The sequence below is a fragment of the Pogoniulus pusillus genome, chromosome 9 (genome assembly GCF_015220805.1).
Source record: "Pogoniulus pusillus isolate bPogPus1 chromosome 9, bPogPus1.pri, whole genome shotgun sequence".
Classification (NCBI taxonomy): domain Eukaryota; kingdom Metazoa; phylum Chordata; class Aves; order Piciformes; family Lybiidae; genus Pogoniulus; species Pogoniulus pusillus.
In genome coordinates this window covers 37335883-37354939 of record NC_087272.1, presented here as the reverse complement: position 1 = coordinate 37354939, position 19057 = coordinate 37335883, and the positions used below count along the sequence as shown (strand labels likewise).

Sequence of the window (19057 nt, the reverse complement as noted above, 5' to 3'; positions counted from 1 at the left end):
TGAGACTGAACAAGGCCAAGTGCAGGGTTCTGCACTTTGGCCACAACAACCCCAAGCAGCACTACAGGCTGGGGCCAGAGTGGCTGAGAGCAGCCAGGCAGAGAGGGAGCTGGGGGTGGTGGGAAAGAGGAGCTGAAGATGAGCCAGCAGTGTGCCCAGGTGGGCAGCAGAGCCAATGGCATCCTGGGCTGGCTCATGAGCAGAGTGGGCAGCAGGACAAGGGAGGTTATTCTGCCCCTGTGCTCAGCACTGCACAGGCCACACCTTGAGTGCTGTGTCCAGTTCTGGGCTCCTCAATTCAAGAGAGATGTTGAGGTGCTGGAAGGTGTCCAGAGAAGGGTGACAAAGCTGTGGAGGGTCCTGGAGCAGAGCCCTGTGAGGAGAGGCTGAGGGAGCTGGGGGTGTGCAGCCTGCAGCAGAGGAGGCTCAGGGCAGAGCTCATTGCTGTCTGCAGCTGCCTGCAGGGAGGCTGTAGCCAGGTGGGGTTGGGCTCTGCTGCCAGGCAAGCAGCAACAGAACAAGGGGACACAGTCTCAAGTTGTGCCAGGGCAGGTCTAGGCTGGATGTGAGGAGGAAGTTGTTGTCAGAGAGAGTGATTGGCATTGGAATGGGCTGCCCAGGGAGGTGGTGGAGTCACTGTTCCTGGAGGTGTTGAAGCCAAGCCTGGCTGGGGCACTTAGTGCCATGGTCTGGTTGCTTGGCCAGGGCTGGGTGCTAGGTTGGGCTGGCTGAGCTTGGAGCTCTCTTCCAACCTGCTTGATTCCATGGTTCTGTGAAAGCAGCAGAGGTTGGATGCTTTCAGCATGTCATTGCTCTAAGTGTGGGTAATAATCCTGAACTCTTATTTTTCTTTACAGTTACCCTGTCTAAAAACATGAATTCCTTGATGTTCCTGACCATTCACAGGTCAGCTGCTGATAACCACGTTTGTGCTGATGAGTGGCAAGAAAATTTAAGCCAGCTGGCCTGCAATCAGATGGGTTTAGGGTAAGGTCAGTAGTGTGTAGTGTTGATGTATTTCTCAGGACGGTTGGAGTGTGATGTGAATGATCCTTGCTCACTGCAGTGTTAGGCCCTGTGGGGAAATGCTTGATAGAGAAAAAGAGGTAATGAAATGTTGTGAACTGTGACAGCCTCACTAAGGTCTAGGCAATGTCATCACTTCCTAATCATGACATGAATGTTATTAAAAGGAGAGTGTTGAAAAGGCAATGCTGTGTTGGCAAGCCTCAGTGTCTGAACTTGCAGTTATTGCTGAGGCTCAGATTTGTTTGGCAATGTGATACTCTGAGTCTGCCTAAAGAATTAAAGCAGACTTGGCTTAGGAAACCCAGGGAAATGTCTGTGTTCATTGGCAGTCATGGAATCAGCCAGTTGGAAGAGAGCTCCAAGCTCAGCCAGGCCAACCTAGCACCCAGCCCTGGCCAAGCAACCAGACATGGCACTAAGTGCCCCAGCCAGGCTTGGCTGCAACACCTCCAGGGATAACAACTCCACCTCCCTGGGCAGCCCATTCCAGTGCCAATCACTCTCTCTGACAACAACTTCCTAACAACATCCAGCCTAGACCTGCCCTGGCACAACTTGAGGCTGTGTCCCCTTCTTCTGGTGCTGGCTGCCTGGCAGCAGAGCCCAACCCCACCTGGCTACAGCCTCCCTGCAGGCAGCTGCAGACAGCAATGAGCTCTGCCCTGAGCCTCCTCTTCTGCAGGCTGCACCCCCCCAGCTCCCTCAGCCTCTCCTCACAGGGCTCTGCTCCAGGCCCCTCCCCAGCCTTGCTGCCCTTCTCTCCACACCTTCCAGCACCTCAACAGCTCTCTGCAATTCAGGAGCCCACAACTGGACACAGCACTCCAGGGGTGGCCTGAGCAGTGCTGAGCACAGGGGCACAAGAACCTCCCTTGTCCTGCTGCCCACACTGCTCCTGAGCCAGCCCAGGATGCAATTGGCTCTGCTGCCCACCTGGGCACTGCTGCCTCAGCTTCAGCTCCTCTCTCCCACCACCCCCAGCTCCCTCTCTGCCTGCCTGCTCTCAGCCACTCTGGCCCCAGCCCCAAGTGCTGCCTGTGGTTGTTGTGGCCAAAGTGTTTTTAGTAAGTACCATGATTCTATGATTCTAAGTACTGTGAGCTGGGCAAGCAGATGTATTTAACTTGGGTCTCTGAGCTAATGAATTGTTTAAGGCAGTGCTCTCTGTGAGGAACTCTACAAGAAAGAGCCTCTCTGAATTTTATAGCAGACACTCCAATAGCTGCTTTATGGAATACATGATGCAAAATGCAACTGTTGGGTAAATCACAGAATGTCAGGGGCTGGAAGGGACCTCTAAAGCTCATCCAGCCCCACCTCCTTGCCTAGAGCAGATCACACAGGAACACTTCCAGGTGGGTTTTGAATATCTCCAGAGATGAAGAGTCCATACTGCTCCCCTTGGGCAGCCTGTTCCAGGGTTCTGTCACTCTCACAGGGTAAAAATTCCTCCTCATCTTTACATGAAGCTTCCTATGCCTCAGCTTCTACCCATGCCCCCTCTCCTGTCATTGGGCATCACCCATCAGAGCCTGGCTCCAGCCTTCTGGCACTAAAATTCATCTACTCTGATAGCCAAAAGCTGTCCTCTACTAGGAAAAGAGGAGCCTGGTGGTGTAGAAGGGTATCTTTTGTCCATGTCTGAGCCCCAGACTGGGTTGAGGAGCTCCTTATCTCTCTGCTGTTTACTGACTCACAGAACTGTCAGTGTTGGAGCACCAGCCTGTTCTTTTGGGAGAGAAAAAGCAGAGTCTGAAGTACCACTGAAAGAAATCCTGCTCTGCCTATTGCACATTTCAGCTATTTCTCATAGATGCATAGAGTGGTTTGGGATGGGACCTTAAAGCTCATCCAGTTTTAACTCCCCTGCCATGGGCAGGGATTCATAGATGCATAGAGTGGTTAGGGATGGAAGGGACCTTAAAGCTCATCCAGTTCCAACCCTCCTGCCATGGGCAGGGATTCATAGATGCATAGAGTGGTTAGGGATGGAAGGGACCTTAAAGCTCATCCAGTTCCAACCCTTCTGCCATGAGCAGGGATTCATAGATGCATAGAGTGGTTAGGGATGGAAGGGACCTTAAAGCTCATCCAGTTCCAACCCTTCTGCCATGAGCAGGGATTCATAGATGCATAGAGTGGTTAGGGATGGAAGGGACCTTAAAGCTCATCCAGTTCCAACCCTCCTGCCATGGGCAGGGATTCATAGATGCATAGAGTGGTTTGGGATGGAAGGGACCTTAAAGCTCATCCAGTTCCAACCCTCCTGCCATGGGCAGGGATTCATAGATGCATAGAGTGGTTTGGGATGGAAGGGACCTTAAAGCTCATCCAGTTCCAACTCCTCTGCCATGGGCAGGGATTCACAGATGCATAGAGTGGTTAGGGATGAAAGGGACCTTAAAGCTCTTCCAGTTCCAACTCCTCTGCCATGGGCAGGGATTCATAGATGCATAGAGTGGTTTGGGATGAAAGGGACCTTAAGGCTCATCCAGTTCCAACCCCCCCTGCCATGGGCAGGGATTCATAGATGCATAGAGTGGTTTGGGATGGAAGGGAACTTAAAGCTCATCCAATTCCAACCCTTCTGCCATGAGCAGGGATTCATAGATGCATAGAGTGGTTAGGGATGGAAGGGGCCTTAAAGCTCATCCAGTTCCAACCTCCCTGCCATGAGCAGGGACACTTCACACTAGATCAGGTTGCTCAGGGCCACATCCAGCCTGGCCTTAAACACCTCCAGAGTTTTCCCCTCCTGTGAAACCTGATCTGAAGTGCTAATCTCAGTCTGTTGGCCATCCCCTCCTGCATGCTTTATCGATAGCACTTGCAAGACTGAATGTGGGCTCAATACCATCAGTGTATTTCACAAGCTGTTTCCAGTCCCCACTGTGAGCCCAGGAGCCTTGCACAAACCCTCTGAAATGAACAGAAAGAGATTAAAATCATAAAAAAACCCAAAAATACACCTTTTAAGCAGTGCTTTTCTTCAGGCATTTCAGGATGTGAAGGGGGCCTACAAAAAAGCTGGGGAGGGACTTTTGAGTCTCTCAGGGAGTGACAGGACTGGGGGGAATGGAGCAAAGCTGGAGGTGAGGAGGAAGTTGTTGAGCAGGAGAGTGGTGAGAGGCTGGCAGGGGTTGCCCAGGGAGGTGGTTGAGGCCCCATGGCTGGAGGTGTTTGAGGCCAGGCTGGCTGAGGCTGTGTGCAGCCTGCTCTAGGGTAGGGTGTCCCTGGGCATGGCAGGGGGGTTGGAACTGGCTGCTCCTTGTGGTCCCTTCCAACCTTGAGTGATTCTATGATTCTAATTTTCCTCCTTCAGAAAACAAAGGGTGGGAATATGGAATTTCTGCCCACATTCTAGCACACACTGCTGAACTCCCTCATTGTGGGGGCTATCCAGATCTCTTTTGCTTCAATCATTCTCTTGTTTCTTCTTAGAAAAGAAAGAGGAAAACCAAACCAGTGCCTATGAGAGATCAAATAAGTCAAACCAGAAATGACAACAGTGGTATTTTTGTTTTCTCTACAGCCCTGCAAGATGTTCATGTTCATAACTGTGTCTGGTGCTTTGCCAAATGGCACCTCCCAGGCATTATATAACATGGTCTATGGTAATGTTCAAACCACAAGAGGGATGCTTTTCTTTACACTTGGCAGAGAGTTTTAATTCTTCAGCTTAAATTAATATGGGGAGAAAAAGAAACCTTGAAGAGAATTCACTGAGAGTGTTTAAAGTTAGAACCATAGAATCAGTCAGGGCTGGACTGGATGAGCTTGGAGGTCTCTTCCAACCTGATTGATTCTATGCTCTGGATTCAGGTAGGATTTGTAAGTTTTCTTGTAGAAAACTCATAGCTGTCTACAGGAGGTTGTCAAGAGGTTGTTGCTGGTCTCTTCTGACAGGTCATGAGTTATAGAACAAGAGGGAATGGCCTTAAGCTGTGACTGGGTAGGTTTAGACTGGACACTAGGAAGCATTTTTTCCTAGCAAGAGTGGTCAGGCACTGGAATGAGCTGCCCAGGAAGGTGATGGAGTCACCAACCCTGGATGTGTTTAAACACACCCAACCCTGGATGTGTTTAAAGGTGTTTTGGGGATATGGTTTAGGGTAAACCTCGTAGAGCAGGATTCTGGGTTGGACTTGGTGACCCTGAGGGGCTTTTCCTACCTGCATGTTTCTGTGATTCTGTGATTCTTGCAAGCCTGGTGGAGGATTTGGTCCAAAGGTCAGCCCTCAGGAGGTAGGCATTGCTGTGACAGTGGTAGGAATGCTTTTTGTTAGCTCTGACAAACTGACCTAGGTGATGTAGAGATTTCCCTGACGGTACTGTAGTGCTAAAGGAAATTATTCCAGAGTCCCAGAAACATCCAGGTTGGAAAAGCCCCTCAGGATCACCAAGTCCAACCCTACTCCACGAGATTCACTTTGAACCATATCCTTCAGCACCACATCCAAACCACCCAGGCTGGGTGACTCCACCACCTCCCTGGGCAGCTCATCCCAGTCCCTGACCACTCTCTCTATGAAAAACTTTTTCCTAATGTCCAATCTAAACCTCCCCAGCCTCAGCTTGAGGCCATTCCCTCTTGTTCTGTCTCCAGTTCCCTGTGAGCAGAGCCCAGCAGCAGCCTCTCCACACTGTCCCTTCAGGTGTGTGTAGACAGTAGTTTGCACAGAGAGCAAATCTGTTGTAGTAACTGTTGGCCTTACTTAAGATCAAGCTGTTCAGCACAGGCAGTGGTCACTGCAGTGATTTTTGTCCTGTGCAGCAGACTCCTACAATCCCCACTGTAACAGACATCTGGAGAACATCTAATCCACCTCCCACTTACAGCAGGAGTGTGGCCAAAACAAGATCAGTTCAACCACTGCTCTGTTTAGCCAAGGCTCGAACCCCTTGATGGGTTGAAATTCCACACTCTCTGTGTTCTGGGGCTGCTCCACCTTCCTAGTGAGAAGGTATTTCCTTTTCATCTGCAATGCATCTCCAATGCTGCAGCTCTAGGCCATTTCCCCTCCTTGTACCGTGCAGCACTCCATAAGAACAGTTTGGTTCCACCAACTCCTTTTCAGGTAGTTACAGGTTGCTCTTGAATTAGCTCTTGGCTCCTTCTTCACAACAGTGCACAAGTTCAGTTCACAGAATCATAGAGGCACAGCATGGATCAGGTCAGAAGGGGCCTCAGAGCTCATCTCCTCCAACCTCCCCACCGTGCCCAGGGACACCTCTCAACTAGACTCAGATGCTCAAGGTCTTACCCAACCTAGCCTTGAACACCCACAGAGAGGAAGTAGCCACAACCTCTATGGGCAACCTATTCCAAAGTCTCACCACCCTCAAAATGAAGAACTTCTTCCTCAGCTCCAGTCTAATCCTGCTCTTCCTCAGCTTCAAACCATTCCCCCTTGTCTTGTCTCTAGACCCCCTGATAAAAAGTGCCTTTGCAGCCTTCCTGCAGGATCCCTTCAAGTATTGGAAAGCAGCTCTGAGGTCCCTCTGGAGTCTTCTCCAGGCTGAAAAACCACAGCTCCTTCAGCCTGTTCTCATAGGATCATAGAATGAATCATAGAATCAGCCAGGTTGGAAAAGAGCTCCAAGCTCAGCCAGCCCAACCTAGCACCCAGCCCTGCCCAACCAACCAGACCATGGCACTAAGTGCCTCATCCAGGCTTGGCTGCAGCACCTCCAGGCACAGTGACTCCACCACCTCCCTGGGCAGCCCATTCCAATGCCAATCACTCTCTCTGACAACAACTTCCTCCTAACATCCAGCCTAGACCTGTCCTGGCACAACTTGAGACTCTGTCCCCTTCTTCTGTTGCTGGGTGCCTGGCAGCAGAGCCCAACCCCACCTGGCTACAGCCTCCCTGCAGGCAGCTGCAGGCAGCAATGAGCTCTGCCCTGAGCCTCCTCTTCTGCAGGCTGCACACCCCCAGCTCCCTCAGCCTCTCCTCACAGGGCTGTGCTCCAGGCCCCTCCCCAGCCTTGCTGCCCTTCTCTGGACACCTTCCAGCACCTCAACATCTCTTTTGAATTGAGATATGTCACAGATCACATTGGGGGATTCTGTGCTCCACAGCCTCCCTGGGCAACCTGTGCCAGTGTCTCATCACCCTCACTGTGAAGAACTTCTTCCTAACATCCAGTTTCAATCTCCCCTCTGCCATTTTAATAACAACAACCACAAAACAGTTCTGGTACTTCTCAACAGCAGCAACAGATTTGCTGCAGCTGCCTACCAGAAGGGACATTTGTCAAGTGTGAAGGTCTCATAAGCTTTGTTGCTCTTCTCTGGACACCTTCCAGCACCTCAACATCTCTCTTGAATTGAGGAGCCCAGAACTGAACACAGCACTCAAGGGGTGGCCTGAGCAGTGCTGAGCACAGGGGCAGAATAACCTTCCTTGTCCTGCTGGCCACACTGCTCCTGATGCAGGCCAGGATGCCATTGGCTCTCATGGCTACCTGGGCACTGCTGCCTCGTGGTCAGCTACTATCTACCACTACCCCCAGGTCACTTTCTTCCTGGCTACTCTCCAGCCACTCTTGGTTTGGGTTGAAGTGACCTCCAAAGGCCAACTAGTCCAACCACCTAATCCCTCAACCCTTTCCTTGTGCACCAGTGCCATAGGTCCCTAGAAAATTTGGAAGCCACCTGCATGGCCCTGAGCATCCTCTTAAAGTGAGGCACCTGATTTCAGTCAACAAATAGGGCTTCAGTTTTGGTTCTTGTAGCAACAGAGGTAATGTTTTAAATGACTTGGTCTAAAATCAGCATGAATTTTGGAGCAAAGCTCTTCTCTTCTGTGCAAAGCAAAGGGGGAAAGGTAAAAAAAGGGGAAACTGCAAGGAAGTGAAAGATCCTTCTGAAAGTTTCTTTATTTGGCTTGAAACTGCAAGGAAGTGAAAGATCCTTCTGGAAGCTTCTTTATTTGGCTTGAAACTGCAAGGAAGTGAAAGATCCTTCTGAAAGCTTCTTTATTTGGCTTGAAACTGCAAGGAAGTGAAAGATCCTTCTGGAAGCTTCATGATTTGGTTTGCCTACAGTCTGGGGAGACTCTGCATCTGGCCACATGCATGACCTTTCTGCATATCTACATAGTTTAGGTCAACTTGGGCAAGGCAGTAAAATAAGTAATAGGCATGAGGGCTAAGTTTGAACTCTGAGGTGCAGACTGATGTCTTAGCAGCTATGGCCTTGTTGCTGGAGTCTGTAAGGAATACAGAAAAGCAAACTGTTCTCCTGAAGAAATCACACCCCATGAGCTGATGCAGCTCTGACCATGGAAAGAGCTCTCTCCCCTTCTCTATCGAGTGTGCTCCCAGCAGAAATTGTGTGCTGCAGCTCTGAGAGGGGCCACACACAATCTGCTGCCTTCTCTGCTTCTGGAGCACAGGATGGGTCTGGCTGAACTGGCTCCATTGCTCCACCTCCCTCCTTTTCTCTGAGTGCTTTGCAGCTTCTGCCAGGATGGATGCTCCTGCCAGGATGGATGCTCCTGCCAGGATGGATGCTCCTGCCAGAATGGATGCTCCTGCCTGGTTGCTCCTCACATAGCAGCCTCTCCCTGGAGGCTGAAAGTCTCAGACCTGGAAGCTCAGACCAGCCCAAGTCCTCAGTCTTCCTCTTAATATTTTTAGCTTGTGTTGTCTCAGTCCCTGACAATTCCCAGTGCTAACCATTGGGAGGCTTTTGCATCCTTTTCTCTGAGTGCTTTACAATCCCTGCCAGGATGGATGCTCCTGCCTGGATGGATGCTCCTGCCAGGATGGATGCTCCTGCCTGGATGCTCCTCACACAGCAACCTCTCCCTGGAGGCTGAAAGTCTCAGACCTGGAAGCTCAGACCAGACAAGGTCCTCAGTCTTCCTCTTAATATTTTTAGCTTGTGTTGTCTCAGCCTCTGGTAATTCCCAGTGCTAACCATTGGGAGGCTTTTGCATCCTTTTCTCTGAGTGCTTTGCAATCCTTGCCCTGATGGATGCTCCTGCCAGCATGCTCCTGGCATAGCAGCCTCTCCCTGGAGGCTGAAAGTCTCAGACCTGGAAGCTCAGACCAGCTCAAGTCCTCAGTCTTCCTCTTAATATTTTTAGCTTGTGTTGTCTCAGTCCCTGGCAATTCCCAGTGCTAACCATTGGGAGGCTTTTGCATCTCCTTTTTTCTGGCTATTTCTAGCTGCAACAGATAAAAGGAGACAAGAGGTGGCCCTTGCCTATCTGAAAAACATCTTGTGTAAACATCATCAAGGTGGAACCCTCCCTAAATGTTTATAGCAGGCATTCTGAAGACATAAATCAGGGCACACTGATTCTGAGTGTATTAAATCAACCTCTGACCACCAAGTTAAAAAGGCATAGCTGTGATTTTAGTGAGTATAATAGCTTGAGTTAATGATCACAACCTTTCATACAGGCTTAAGGAGCTTGTAGGTTGTTACCTTGGTTTAGAAGCTGTCTGCTTAGTGGTGAGCCCCTCACTGCAAGAAGGACAAGTCCAGAGAACAGGCTCACAGGGTTTGGAAGGGACCTCCAGAGATCATTGAGTCCAAACCCCCTACCAGAGCAGGACCATGGAGCTCAGGTCACACAGGAACACATCCAGACAGGGCTGGAAAGGCTCCAGAGGATACTCCACAGCCTCTCTGGGCAGCCTGTGCCAGTGCTCTGTGACCCTTACAGTAAAGAAGTTCTTCATCATGTTGAGGTGGAATTTCCTGTGCTGTAGTTCCCATCCATTGTCCTTTGTCCTATCCCAGGGCACAAGTGAGCAGAGGCTGTCCCTGGCCCTTCCTTCCTGACCCCCAGCTCTCAGATACTGATATACACTGATCAGATCCCCTCTAAGCCTTCTCTCCACCAGACCAAACAGCCCCAGGTCCCTCAGCCTCTCCTCACAGGGCAGTGTCCAGCCCCTTCAGCATCTTTGTGTCCCTCCCTTGGACTCTCTGCAGTAGATCCTTGTCCCTCCTGAACTGGGGAGCAATATTGCAGGTAAGGTCTCACCAGGGCAGAGTAGAGGAGGAAGAGAACCTCCCTCCATCTGCTGGCCACACTCCTTTTAATGCCCCCCAGGATCCCATTGACCTTCTTGGCCACTGGGGCACATTGTTGGCCCAGGGACAACAAAGCTGGTGAGGGATCTAGGGAACAAGTCTTGCAAGGGATGACTGAGGGAACTGAGAGGAGACCTCACTGGTCTCTACAACTCTCTGAAAGGAGGATGCAGTGAAGTGGAGGTTTGTCTCTTCTCCCTTGTGTCAAGTGATAGAATGAGAGGAAATGGCCTGAAATTGTGCCAGGAGAGGTTTAGATTGGATACTGAGAGGGAAAAAAAGCATTTAGTGAATGGGTGGCCAGGCATTGGAATAGATTGCTCAGGCAGTTAGTTGGTGGAGTCAATGTGTGGTCGTTTGGGAGTTTCCCAGCCCCCTCCAGGAATTCAGCAGGCTCACTCAGCCCAGCTGGAAGTTAAGGAATGAAGCTATATTTACAGCCTGGCACAATTCACAAGCACATATATATATATATACTCAATATATACAGGTATTTACAACTCTAGACAAGTTAAAAGTCATACAAACCCCTTCCCAAACAGCAGAACCACCCCACTTGTATATAAGTGTATACACACCCCACTTTCAAACTAACTCCCTTCTTTCTTTCCACCCCCTCCTCCCTTGTTTCAGAATCTCTTCTGTGCAAAAGGTGAGATGCAGGAAGCCAAATAAGGAGTTAGAAGCAGAATGATTCGTTGGAGTTATACAGGTCAAGGAAGAGGAATTAGTGAAGCAGATGGCAGCCAGACAGAGACTGACTCTGTTTACTCTACTTGGGTTTATGTCTCTCAGCAGAGCAAATGAGTGATACAGACTGGCTGGATGTTAGGAGGAAGCTGTTGGCTGAGAGAGTGATTGGCATTGGAATGGGCTGCCCACGGAGGTGGTGGAGGCACCGTCCCTGGAGGTGTTTAAGAGGAGCCTGGATGAGGCACTCAGTGCCATGGTCTGGTTGATTAGAAGGCTTAGGTGATAGGTTGCACTCGGTGGTCCTAGAGGTCTTTTCCAACCTGGTTAATTCTGTGATTGATTTGAGGACTTGAGCATCTCCCCTGTGGAGAGAGCCTGAGAGCCCTGGGGCTGTTGAGCCTGGAGAAGAGAAAGCTGAGAGGAGATCTGATCAATGTCTATCAATAGCTGAGGGGTGGGTGCCAAGTGCCTGGGGCCAAGCTCTTTTTGGTGCTCAGCAGCAATAAGCCAAGGAGCAACAGCTACAAACTGGAGCAGAGAAGGTTTCAGTTCAGCATGAAGGGAAACATGTTTAGAGCCCTGGAGCAGGCTGCCCAGAGAGGTTGTGGAATCTCCTGCTCTGGAGACCTTCAATACCTGCCTGGATGCATTCCTGTGGGACTACCCTAGGGAATCTTGCCTTGGCAGGAGGGTGGACTGGATGATCTCTGGAGGTCCCTTCCAAGCTCCAAGGTTCTGTGATTCTAAGCAAGCACTGAGCCAGCAAATGAGGGGAAAACCAATCCATGGTCTTGTTATTATCTGCTTGCAGATTGTGGGTAGCAGAGCATGGAATGATGTTTGCTTAGTATGGCCAGAGAAGGCTCTGTAAAACAACTCATGGAACAGGCAGGCTCCAGGGCTGTGAGCTCAGAGCCCAGCAGCTCTGCCAGCCCTCTTGAAGATATTTCCATCTGGTTGCACTGACAGCTTTCCCATAAGACAGAATCCTTTGCTCCTTGTTAGTTCCTGCAGTCAGTGGGTGAAGGATGCTGCACTTTAAAAAGCATTTAAAGTGAAATGCAGTATAGACTGAAAATTGGACTTGAAGACAAATGAATGAGCTGGCTGCCAGGATAGACTGAGCTCAGAGGCAAGTTTTAGGGCACAGCACAGGTTTTTTTCCTGAACTTTTCCCATTCTCTTTTCCATGAACTAGGATTTAGAATGTGGCCTTCGACTGGTGTTCAGGAAAGCAATCCTTGGAAGTCCTGGTCACTGACAGGGATGGATGGCTAATCACAGATGTGCTGGGAAGCTGCATGACTTGTAAAGCCATTTAGCAACTGATACTCATTCGTTTCCCCACTGAGCAGCTGAGATTTACTAAACCAGGGATTTCTTCAGTGGCCTGAGTCTGTCAGGCAATAACTAAACTGGTGAAGTGGACATATGAGAGCAGCCAGGCAGAGAGGGAGCTGGGGGTGCTGGCAGAGAGCAGCTGAAGATGAGGCAGCAGTGCCCAGGTGGGCAGCAGAGCCAATGGCATCCTGGGCTGGCTCAGGAGCAGTGTGGGCAGCAGCACAAGGGAGGTTCTTGTGCCCCTGTGCTCAGCACTGCTCAGGCCACCCCTTGAGTGCTGTGTCCAGTTCTGGGCTCCTGAATTGCAGAGAGCTGCTGAGGTGCTGGAAGGTGTGCAAGGAAGAGCAATGAGGTGAGGGGCCTGGAGCAGAGCCCTGTGAGGAGAGGCTGAGGGAGCTGGGGGTGTGCAGCCTGCAGCAGAGGAGGCTCAGGGCAGCCTGCAGGGAGGCTGTAGCCAGGTGGGGTTGGGCTCTGCTGCCAGGCAAGCAGCAACAGAACAAGGAGACACAGCCTCAAGTTGTGCCAGGGCAGGTCTAGGCTGGCTGTGAGGAGGAAGTTGTTGTCAGAGAGAGTGATTGGCATTGGAATGGGCTGCCCAGGGAGGTGGTGGAGTGGCTGTGCCTGGAGGTGTTCAGGAGGGGACTGGCTGAGGCACTTAGTGCCATGGTCTGGTTGCTTGGCCAGGGCTGGGTGCTAGGTTGGGCTGGCTGAGCTTGGAGCTCTCTTCCAAGCTGGCTGATGCTATGGTTCTGTGAGGACATCTCTTGATGAACCCTTCCTGCCTGCTTTCCTGTTGAGTTGCTGTTGATTGTTTTAATGATAGGAATGTAAGAGAACACTTTTACCTCTACGCAAGCAGAGCTACCTCTTGGGTTTTTTGGAGGCAAAGAACTGTAGAAACTCTCTGTTAGTGCAAGCATCATAACAAATGTTTCCAGAATGCCCCTGGCATTCCCAGTTCCAGTTCTGGCTCTTGAAAAACAACACAACATGAGGCTGTTAGGTGGCCTGGCTTCTTGGGGTGATTTCATCCCCCAAACTATGATTCTGGGTCAGAACATTTAGCTGTGGATCTTTGGAATAACCAGGAGGCATTAGGGCCTCTTCACCTTCATAGCTGTGACACTGAAACCTACTGGAAGGTCTGTGATGCCTTTTCATTTGTTTCAGAGGCCCATCCAGAACAGAAATTGTGATAGAGGAGGAGGAAATGCAGCACCAGAATTGGCTGAACCTGCACTCGGACTGGAAGAACAGAAATGCCTCCACCTTACATGCACTGCTGGTGAATGGGTAAGTGACAGGGCAGTGACTTTGATTTCTCTGCTGTGGGGAGTCACTTACCAGTGGAGACTGAAGAATTCCCCTGGGTGAGCTCTGTACCCAGGTATAGATCTCAGCACATACTCATGGGAGTTGCTCAGATACAGTCTACAACAATCCTAGTGTCTAACACAACTGCAGTCTCTTTTGAGTCCACCTTGTGAATCCTCCTGCTAGACTAACAACATTTGAGTGACAGAGGTGATGCCTTTGAAGCACCTGGGTCAGATTATCTTCATTAAGTCCCTTCTGACCAAGACTGCCCAGTAAGTACTGTATAGCTAAACCTCTGCACACCATGGAGTTGGATTCACACACTTGGAGTGACCACAGCTGCTTCAGCAGAGGCTATATCCACTTACAGCAGTTCCTCTGGCTTCAATGGTGATGTATTCCTTTCAGTCAGCTTGACCAGACAGGTAGCTGGTAAGGACAAGCCAGGATCTTGTGGCTGAGATGTTCACAGCATGACTCTGAGGCCAATGAACTTCAACATTCAGGTCATCACTGGGAGAGCCACCTGAGCCTCACAGAATCACAGAACCTGAGAGGTTGGAAGGGACCTCCAGAGATCATCCAGTCCAACCCCCCTGCCAAGGCAGCATCACCCAGGGTAGGTCACACAGGAATGCATCCAGGTGGGTTTGGAAAGGCTCCAAAGAAGGAGACTCCACAACCTCTCTGGGCAGCCTGCTCCAGGGCTCTGGCACCATCAATGGAAAGAAGTTTCTCCTCATGTTGAGCTGAAACCTTCTCTGCTCCAGCTTGTAGCTGTTGCTCCTTGTCTGATTGCTGCTGACCACCAAAAAGAGATTGACCCCAGGCACTGGGGAAGAGGAGGCTCAGGGCTGACCTTATTTCTGTCTACAACTACCTGAAAGCAGGTTGTAGCCAGGTGGGGGCTGGTCTGCTGAGCACCAAAAAGAGCTTGGCCCCAGGCACCTGACCCCCACCCCTCAGGTATTTGTGCACACTGCTCAGATCTCCTCTCAGCCTTCTCCTCTCCAGACTGAACAGCCCCAGGGCTCTCAGTCTCCCTCCATAGGGGAGATGCTCAAGTCCCTCACTCATCCTCGTGGCTCTCCGCTGGACTCTCCAGCAGGTCTCTCTCTCTCCTGAACTGGGGAGCCCAAACTGGACACAGTATTGCAGGTGAGGTCTCACTATAGCAGAGTAGAGGGAGAGAAGGAGCCCCCTAGCCCTGCTGGCCACACTTTGCCTGGTGCACCTGGGGATGCCATTGGCTCCCTTGGCCACAAGGGCTCTTCTGCAGCTGCATGCTGCAAAAAGCCCATTCCCTGCAGCTCTCTGCCTAGTGCCTAGGAGGTTTGAGACCAGCCTCTTCCATCCACAGTCCTTCTGTCTGACGAGGACAGCCTGTCTTGGCTAAATGCAGAGGTCCAGCACGAGTGATGACCCAGATCTGCAGAACAGACCTGCACTTCTTGTGCTTGGCTCCATCATTTCCTGCAGGGAGACCTGCTCTGCCATGGCAGAACACTGCAAAGATTGCCTGCAAGTGCCTACTTCAGTGCCTGTTCTGCAGTGGCCCCACTCACTGAAGCTACTTTCTGTTTCTTCATGCAGAAGAAAAGCCATGGCACTGTGGTGCCTGAGACTTGCAGATTTGCTGGTTTAAAGGAGGTATTTCTTCCTCATGTAGCTCTGCATCTGCCCCAGGAAGGCACAGCCACAGCTGGAATGAGAAAGTGGTGCAAATCAAAAGGCAACCAGCTAGCTGAGCAACAATGCTCATGGTTTGAGCAAGGGTTTGCCCCTGCTCACTGCAGAGGGGGTTGGACTGGATGAACTTCAGAGGTCCCTTTCAACCCAGACCATTCTATGATCCTATGATTTCACTTCCTTTTTGTCCCATGGAATTCAAAGTATACCAGGTCAGAAGGGATCTCAAGGACCACCTAATCCAACCTTTGATGAGGAATAATTGCTTTCCCTCTCTCACCTGGACATTTTCAACAGAAATGATCAATTTTTAGGGTTGTTTTGATACTTACTTTTTGCATACTTCCTGGGTTGGTTTTTTTCCTCCCCTTCCAAACCACCCAAACCTTTAGGGCATGAAAGATCTGGCACAGGTGATCATGCTCTGCAGGGGGGTTGGACTGGATGATCTCCTTAGGTCCCTTCCAACCCCTAATATCCTGTGATTGGTTTTTTCCCCTCTTCCAAACCACCCAAACCATTGAGGCATGAAAGATCTGGCACAGGTGATCATGCTCTGCACGGGGGTTGGACTGGATGATCTCCTTGGGTCCCTTCCAACCCCTAATATCCTGTGATAGGGTTTTTTTTTCCTCCCAAACCACCCAAACCATTGGGGCATGAAAGATCTGGCACAGGTGATCCTGCTCTGCACAGGGGGGTTGGACTGGATGATCTCCTTAGGTCCCTTCCAACCCCTAATATCCTGTGATTGGGTTTTTTCCCCTCTTCCAAACCACCCAAACCTTTTGGGCATGAAAGATCTGGCACAGGTGATCATGCTCTGGCAGGGGGTGTTGTACTGGATGATCTCCTTGGGTCCCTTCCAACCCCTAATATCCTGTGATTGGGTTTTTTTCCCCTCTTCCAAACCACTCAAACCATTGGGGCATGAAAGATCTGGCACAGGTGATCCTGCTCTGCACAGGGGGGTTGGACTGGATGATCTCCTTGGGTCCCTTCCAACCCCTAATATCCTGTGATAGGGTTTTTTCCCCCTCTTCCAAACCACCCAAACCTTTAGGGCATGAAGGATCTGGCACAGGTGATCCTGCTCTGCACAGGAGGGTTGGACTGGATGATCTTTTGAGGTCCCTTCCAGCCTGTGATCATTAGTTATCAAATAAAGCTCTTTCAGCTGTGAGGAAGAGGAGAACAGCAAACCCCTGTGCTTTCAGGTGGCATAAAAGAAGACTTGACAGACTGCACACTCCAGCTGAGCTCCCAGCTGCAGCAGTGCCCAGGCAGGGAGGTAGCCTGCTCAATAGGTAGCAACCACTCTTGAAATGCATTGTAAAGCTGAATTCATGTTTTGAATTACCTCAAGATAGTTCAGTTCAAGAGGGACATAGAACTGCTGGAGAGTCCAGTGCAGAGCCACAAAGATGAGGAAGGGAATGGAACAGCTCTGTTAGGAGGAGAGCCTGAGGGAGCTGGGGCTGTGCTGCTGGGACAGGAGGAGCTGAGAGGTGACCTCAGCAATGGTTCTCAATGTGTGCAGGGTGAGTGGCAGGAGCTGGAGCCAGGCTCTGCTGGGTGATGCCCAGGGACAGCACAAGGGGCACTGGGAGGGAGTTGAGTTCCATGGAAACATGAGGATGATTTTTTTTTTCCCTGTGAAGGTGCCAGAACCTTGGAACAGGCTGCCCAGGGGGGTTGTGGAGTCTCCCTTTCTGGAGATAGTAGAGATCTGCCTGGATGTGTTCCTGTGTCATCTGGTCTAGGTGATCCTGCTCTGGCAGGGGGCTTGGACTGGATGAGCTTTGGAGGTCCCTTCCAGCCCCTGACACTCTGTGATTCTGTCTAACTTTGTGTGACTGGAGTAGAATTGGTCACTTTACCCCATACAGTAAAGTTTGTTGTGCACTTCTCATGCTCAGCCTGTCCTTAGCTGTTTACAACTTTAACTCTTCTGTGATTCTGTGACCACAGACTCACAGAATTAACCAGGTTGGAAATGACCTTTGAGATCATCGAGTCCAACCTATCACCTAAGCCTTCTAATTAACCAAACCATGGCACTAAGTGCCTCATCCAGCCTCCTGATGTCCAAGCATAGGCTGGAACCCCCAGATGACACTTAGTGCCATGGTCTAGTTGATTGGATAGGGCTGGGTGATAGGTTGGACTGGATGAGCTTGGAGCTGGAGAGCAGCCAGACAGAGAGGGATCTGGGGGTGCTGACTGATACCTGCCTGAACATGAGCCAGCAGTGTGCCCAGGTGGCCAAGAGAGCCAGTGGCATCCTGGCCTGCATCAGGAATGGTGTGGCCAGCAGGAGCAGGGAGGTCATTCTGCCCCTGTACTCTGCACTGGTTAGACCACACCTTGAGTGCTGTGTTCAGTTCTGGGCCCCCCAGTTTAGGAGGGACATTGAGATGCTTGAGCGTGTCCAGAGAAGGGCAACGAGGCTGGGGAGAGGCCTTGAGCACAGCCCTACGAGGAGAGGCTGAGGGAGCTGGGATTGGTTAGCCTGGAGAAGAGGAGGCTCAGGGCAGACCTTATTGCTGTCTGCAACTACCTGAGGGGTGGTTGTGGCCAGGAGGAGGTTGCTCTCTTCTCTCAGGTGGCCAGCACCAGAACGAGAGGACACAGCCTCAGGCTGTGCCAGGGGAGATTTAGGCTGGAGGTGAGGAGAAAGTTCTTCACTGAGAGAGTCATTGGACACTGGAATGGGCTGCCCGGGGAGGTGGTGGAGTCGCCGTCCCTGGGGCTGTTCAAGGCAGGACTGGACGTGGCACTTGGTGCCATGGTCTAGCCTTGAGCTCTGTGCTAAAGGGTTGGACTTGATGATCTGTGAGGTCTCTTCCAACCTTGGTGATACTGTGAGACTCTGATACTGTGACTCTTCCATCCCATCTTCTATGACTCCATGATCTGGCACGAGAAGCTCCTCCTGTTCCCTTCTCCAGTCAGGGGGCAGCTTTTACCAGCTGGTTCCCAACGCAGGAGCACAACATCTCTGCTGATTTGCAGCCCCCCAGAAGCTGCATCCACTAACTGAGGTTTCACCATGTTCTTGTTCCAATGTTTAGGCAGATGTGTCGAAGCAGAAGCAAAGTGGCTCTGTTCTGCACTAAGGAAGGTAAGAGAGACATGCACACAAACCACACAAGTTTTCCAGGCTGAGTTAAGCTGCTTTTACCACTGCAGATGTTTAGTCTGGCTTCATTCTGAGTGCTGCTTAGACTCCAGTTTCTCACACTTGGGCTGGGTTTTTTTTAACCCCTGTTCTATTCAGTTTCATCATCTCATTTTTTCCCCTTTGACTACAAGGCTGTGTAACTGCAGTAGCCTCATCCTGCTCCCACAACATGAATTTTGTCTGCAGCCAGGTTCCAAAAATTAACTCAACAAAGCTTCCAGTTGGCAATATCCTTTAGCAGCAGAGTGATTAGCAGGCTCTGTGCCTGGGAGTTGCAGCTGCAAGCTGTTTAGCTGCAAAGCTCAAGGGCACACAAGCACCTGAAGGCTCCATTCCCCCTACTCCTGTCACTTCAGGGTATCAGGGAGATACAGGAGTGGGGGGAATGGAGCAAAGCTGGAGGTGGGGAGAGTCAGGCTGGAGGTGAGGAGGAAGTTGTTGAGCATGAGAGTGGTGAGAGCCTGGAATGGGTTGCCCAGGGAGGTGGTTGGGGCCCCATGGCTGGAGGTGTTTAAGGCCAGGCTGGCTGAGGCTGTGTGCAGCCTGCTCTAGGGTAGGGTGTCCCTGGGCATGGCAGGGGGGGTGGAACTGGCTGCTCCTTGTGGTCCCTTCCAACCCTGCCTGATTCTATGATTCTATAAAGAGAAAGTTAGAGCCCAAGCCTGCAGGGACAGCAGGTTGTGGATGTTTAAGTGGTTTGAAAATGCAGAAATTCACCTTCCAATCAAGCCCTGTTCTAAAGGGGA

At 50.9% G+C, this 19057-nt stretch overlaps 1 protein-coding gene across 2 annotated transcripts in view; it reads left to right on the top strand.

Moving 5' to 3' along the window:
* The window catches only part of CORIN (corin, serine peptidase), a 179658-nt gene that overhangs the window by 148555 nt on the left and 12046 nt on the right, over positions 1-19057 (top strand). For both annotated transcript variants that reach the window (XM_064149223.1, XM_064149224.1), the window contains 3 exons: positions 858-987; positions 13292-13414; positions 18202-18251. In XM_064149223.1, coding sequence (XP_064005293.1) covers positions 858-987; positions 13292-13414; positions 18202-18251 — 303 coding nt within the window. The remainder of the gene's footprint in view (positions 1-857; positions 988-13291; positions 13415-18201; positions 18252-19057) is intronic.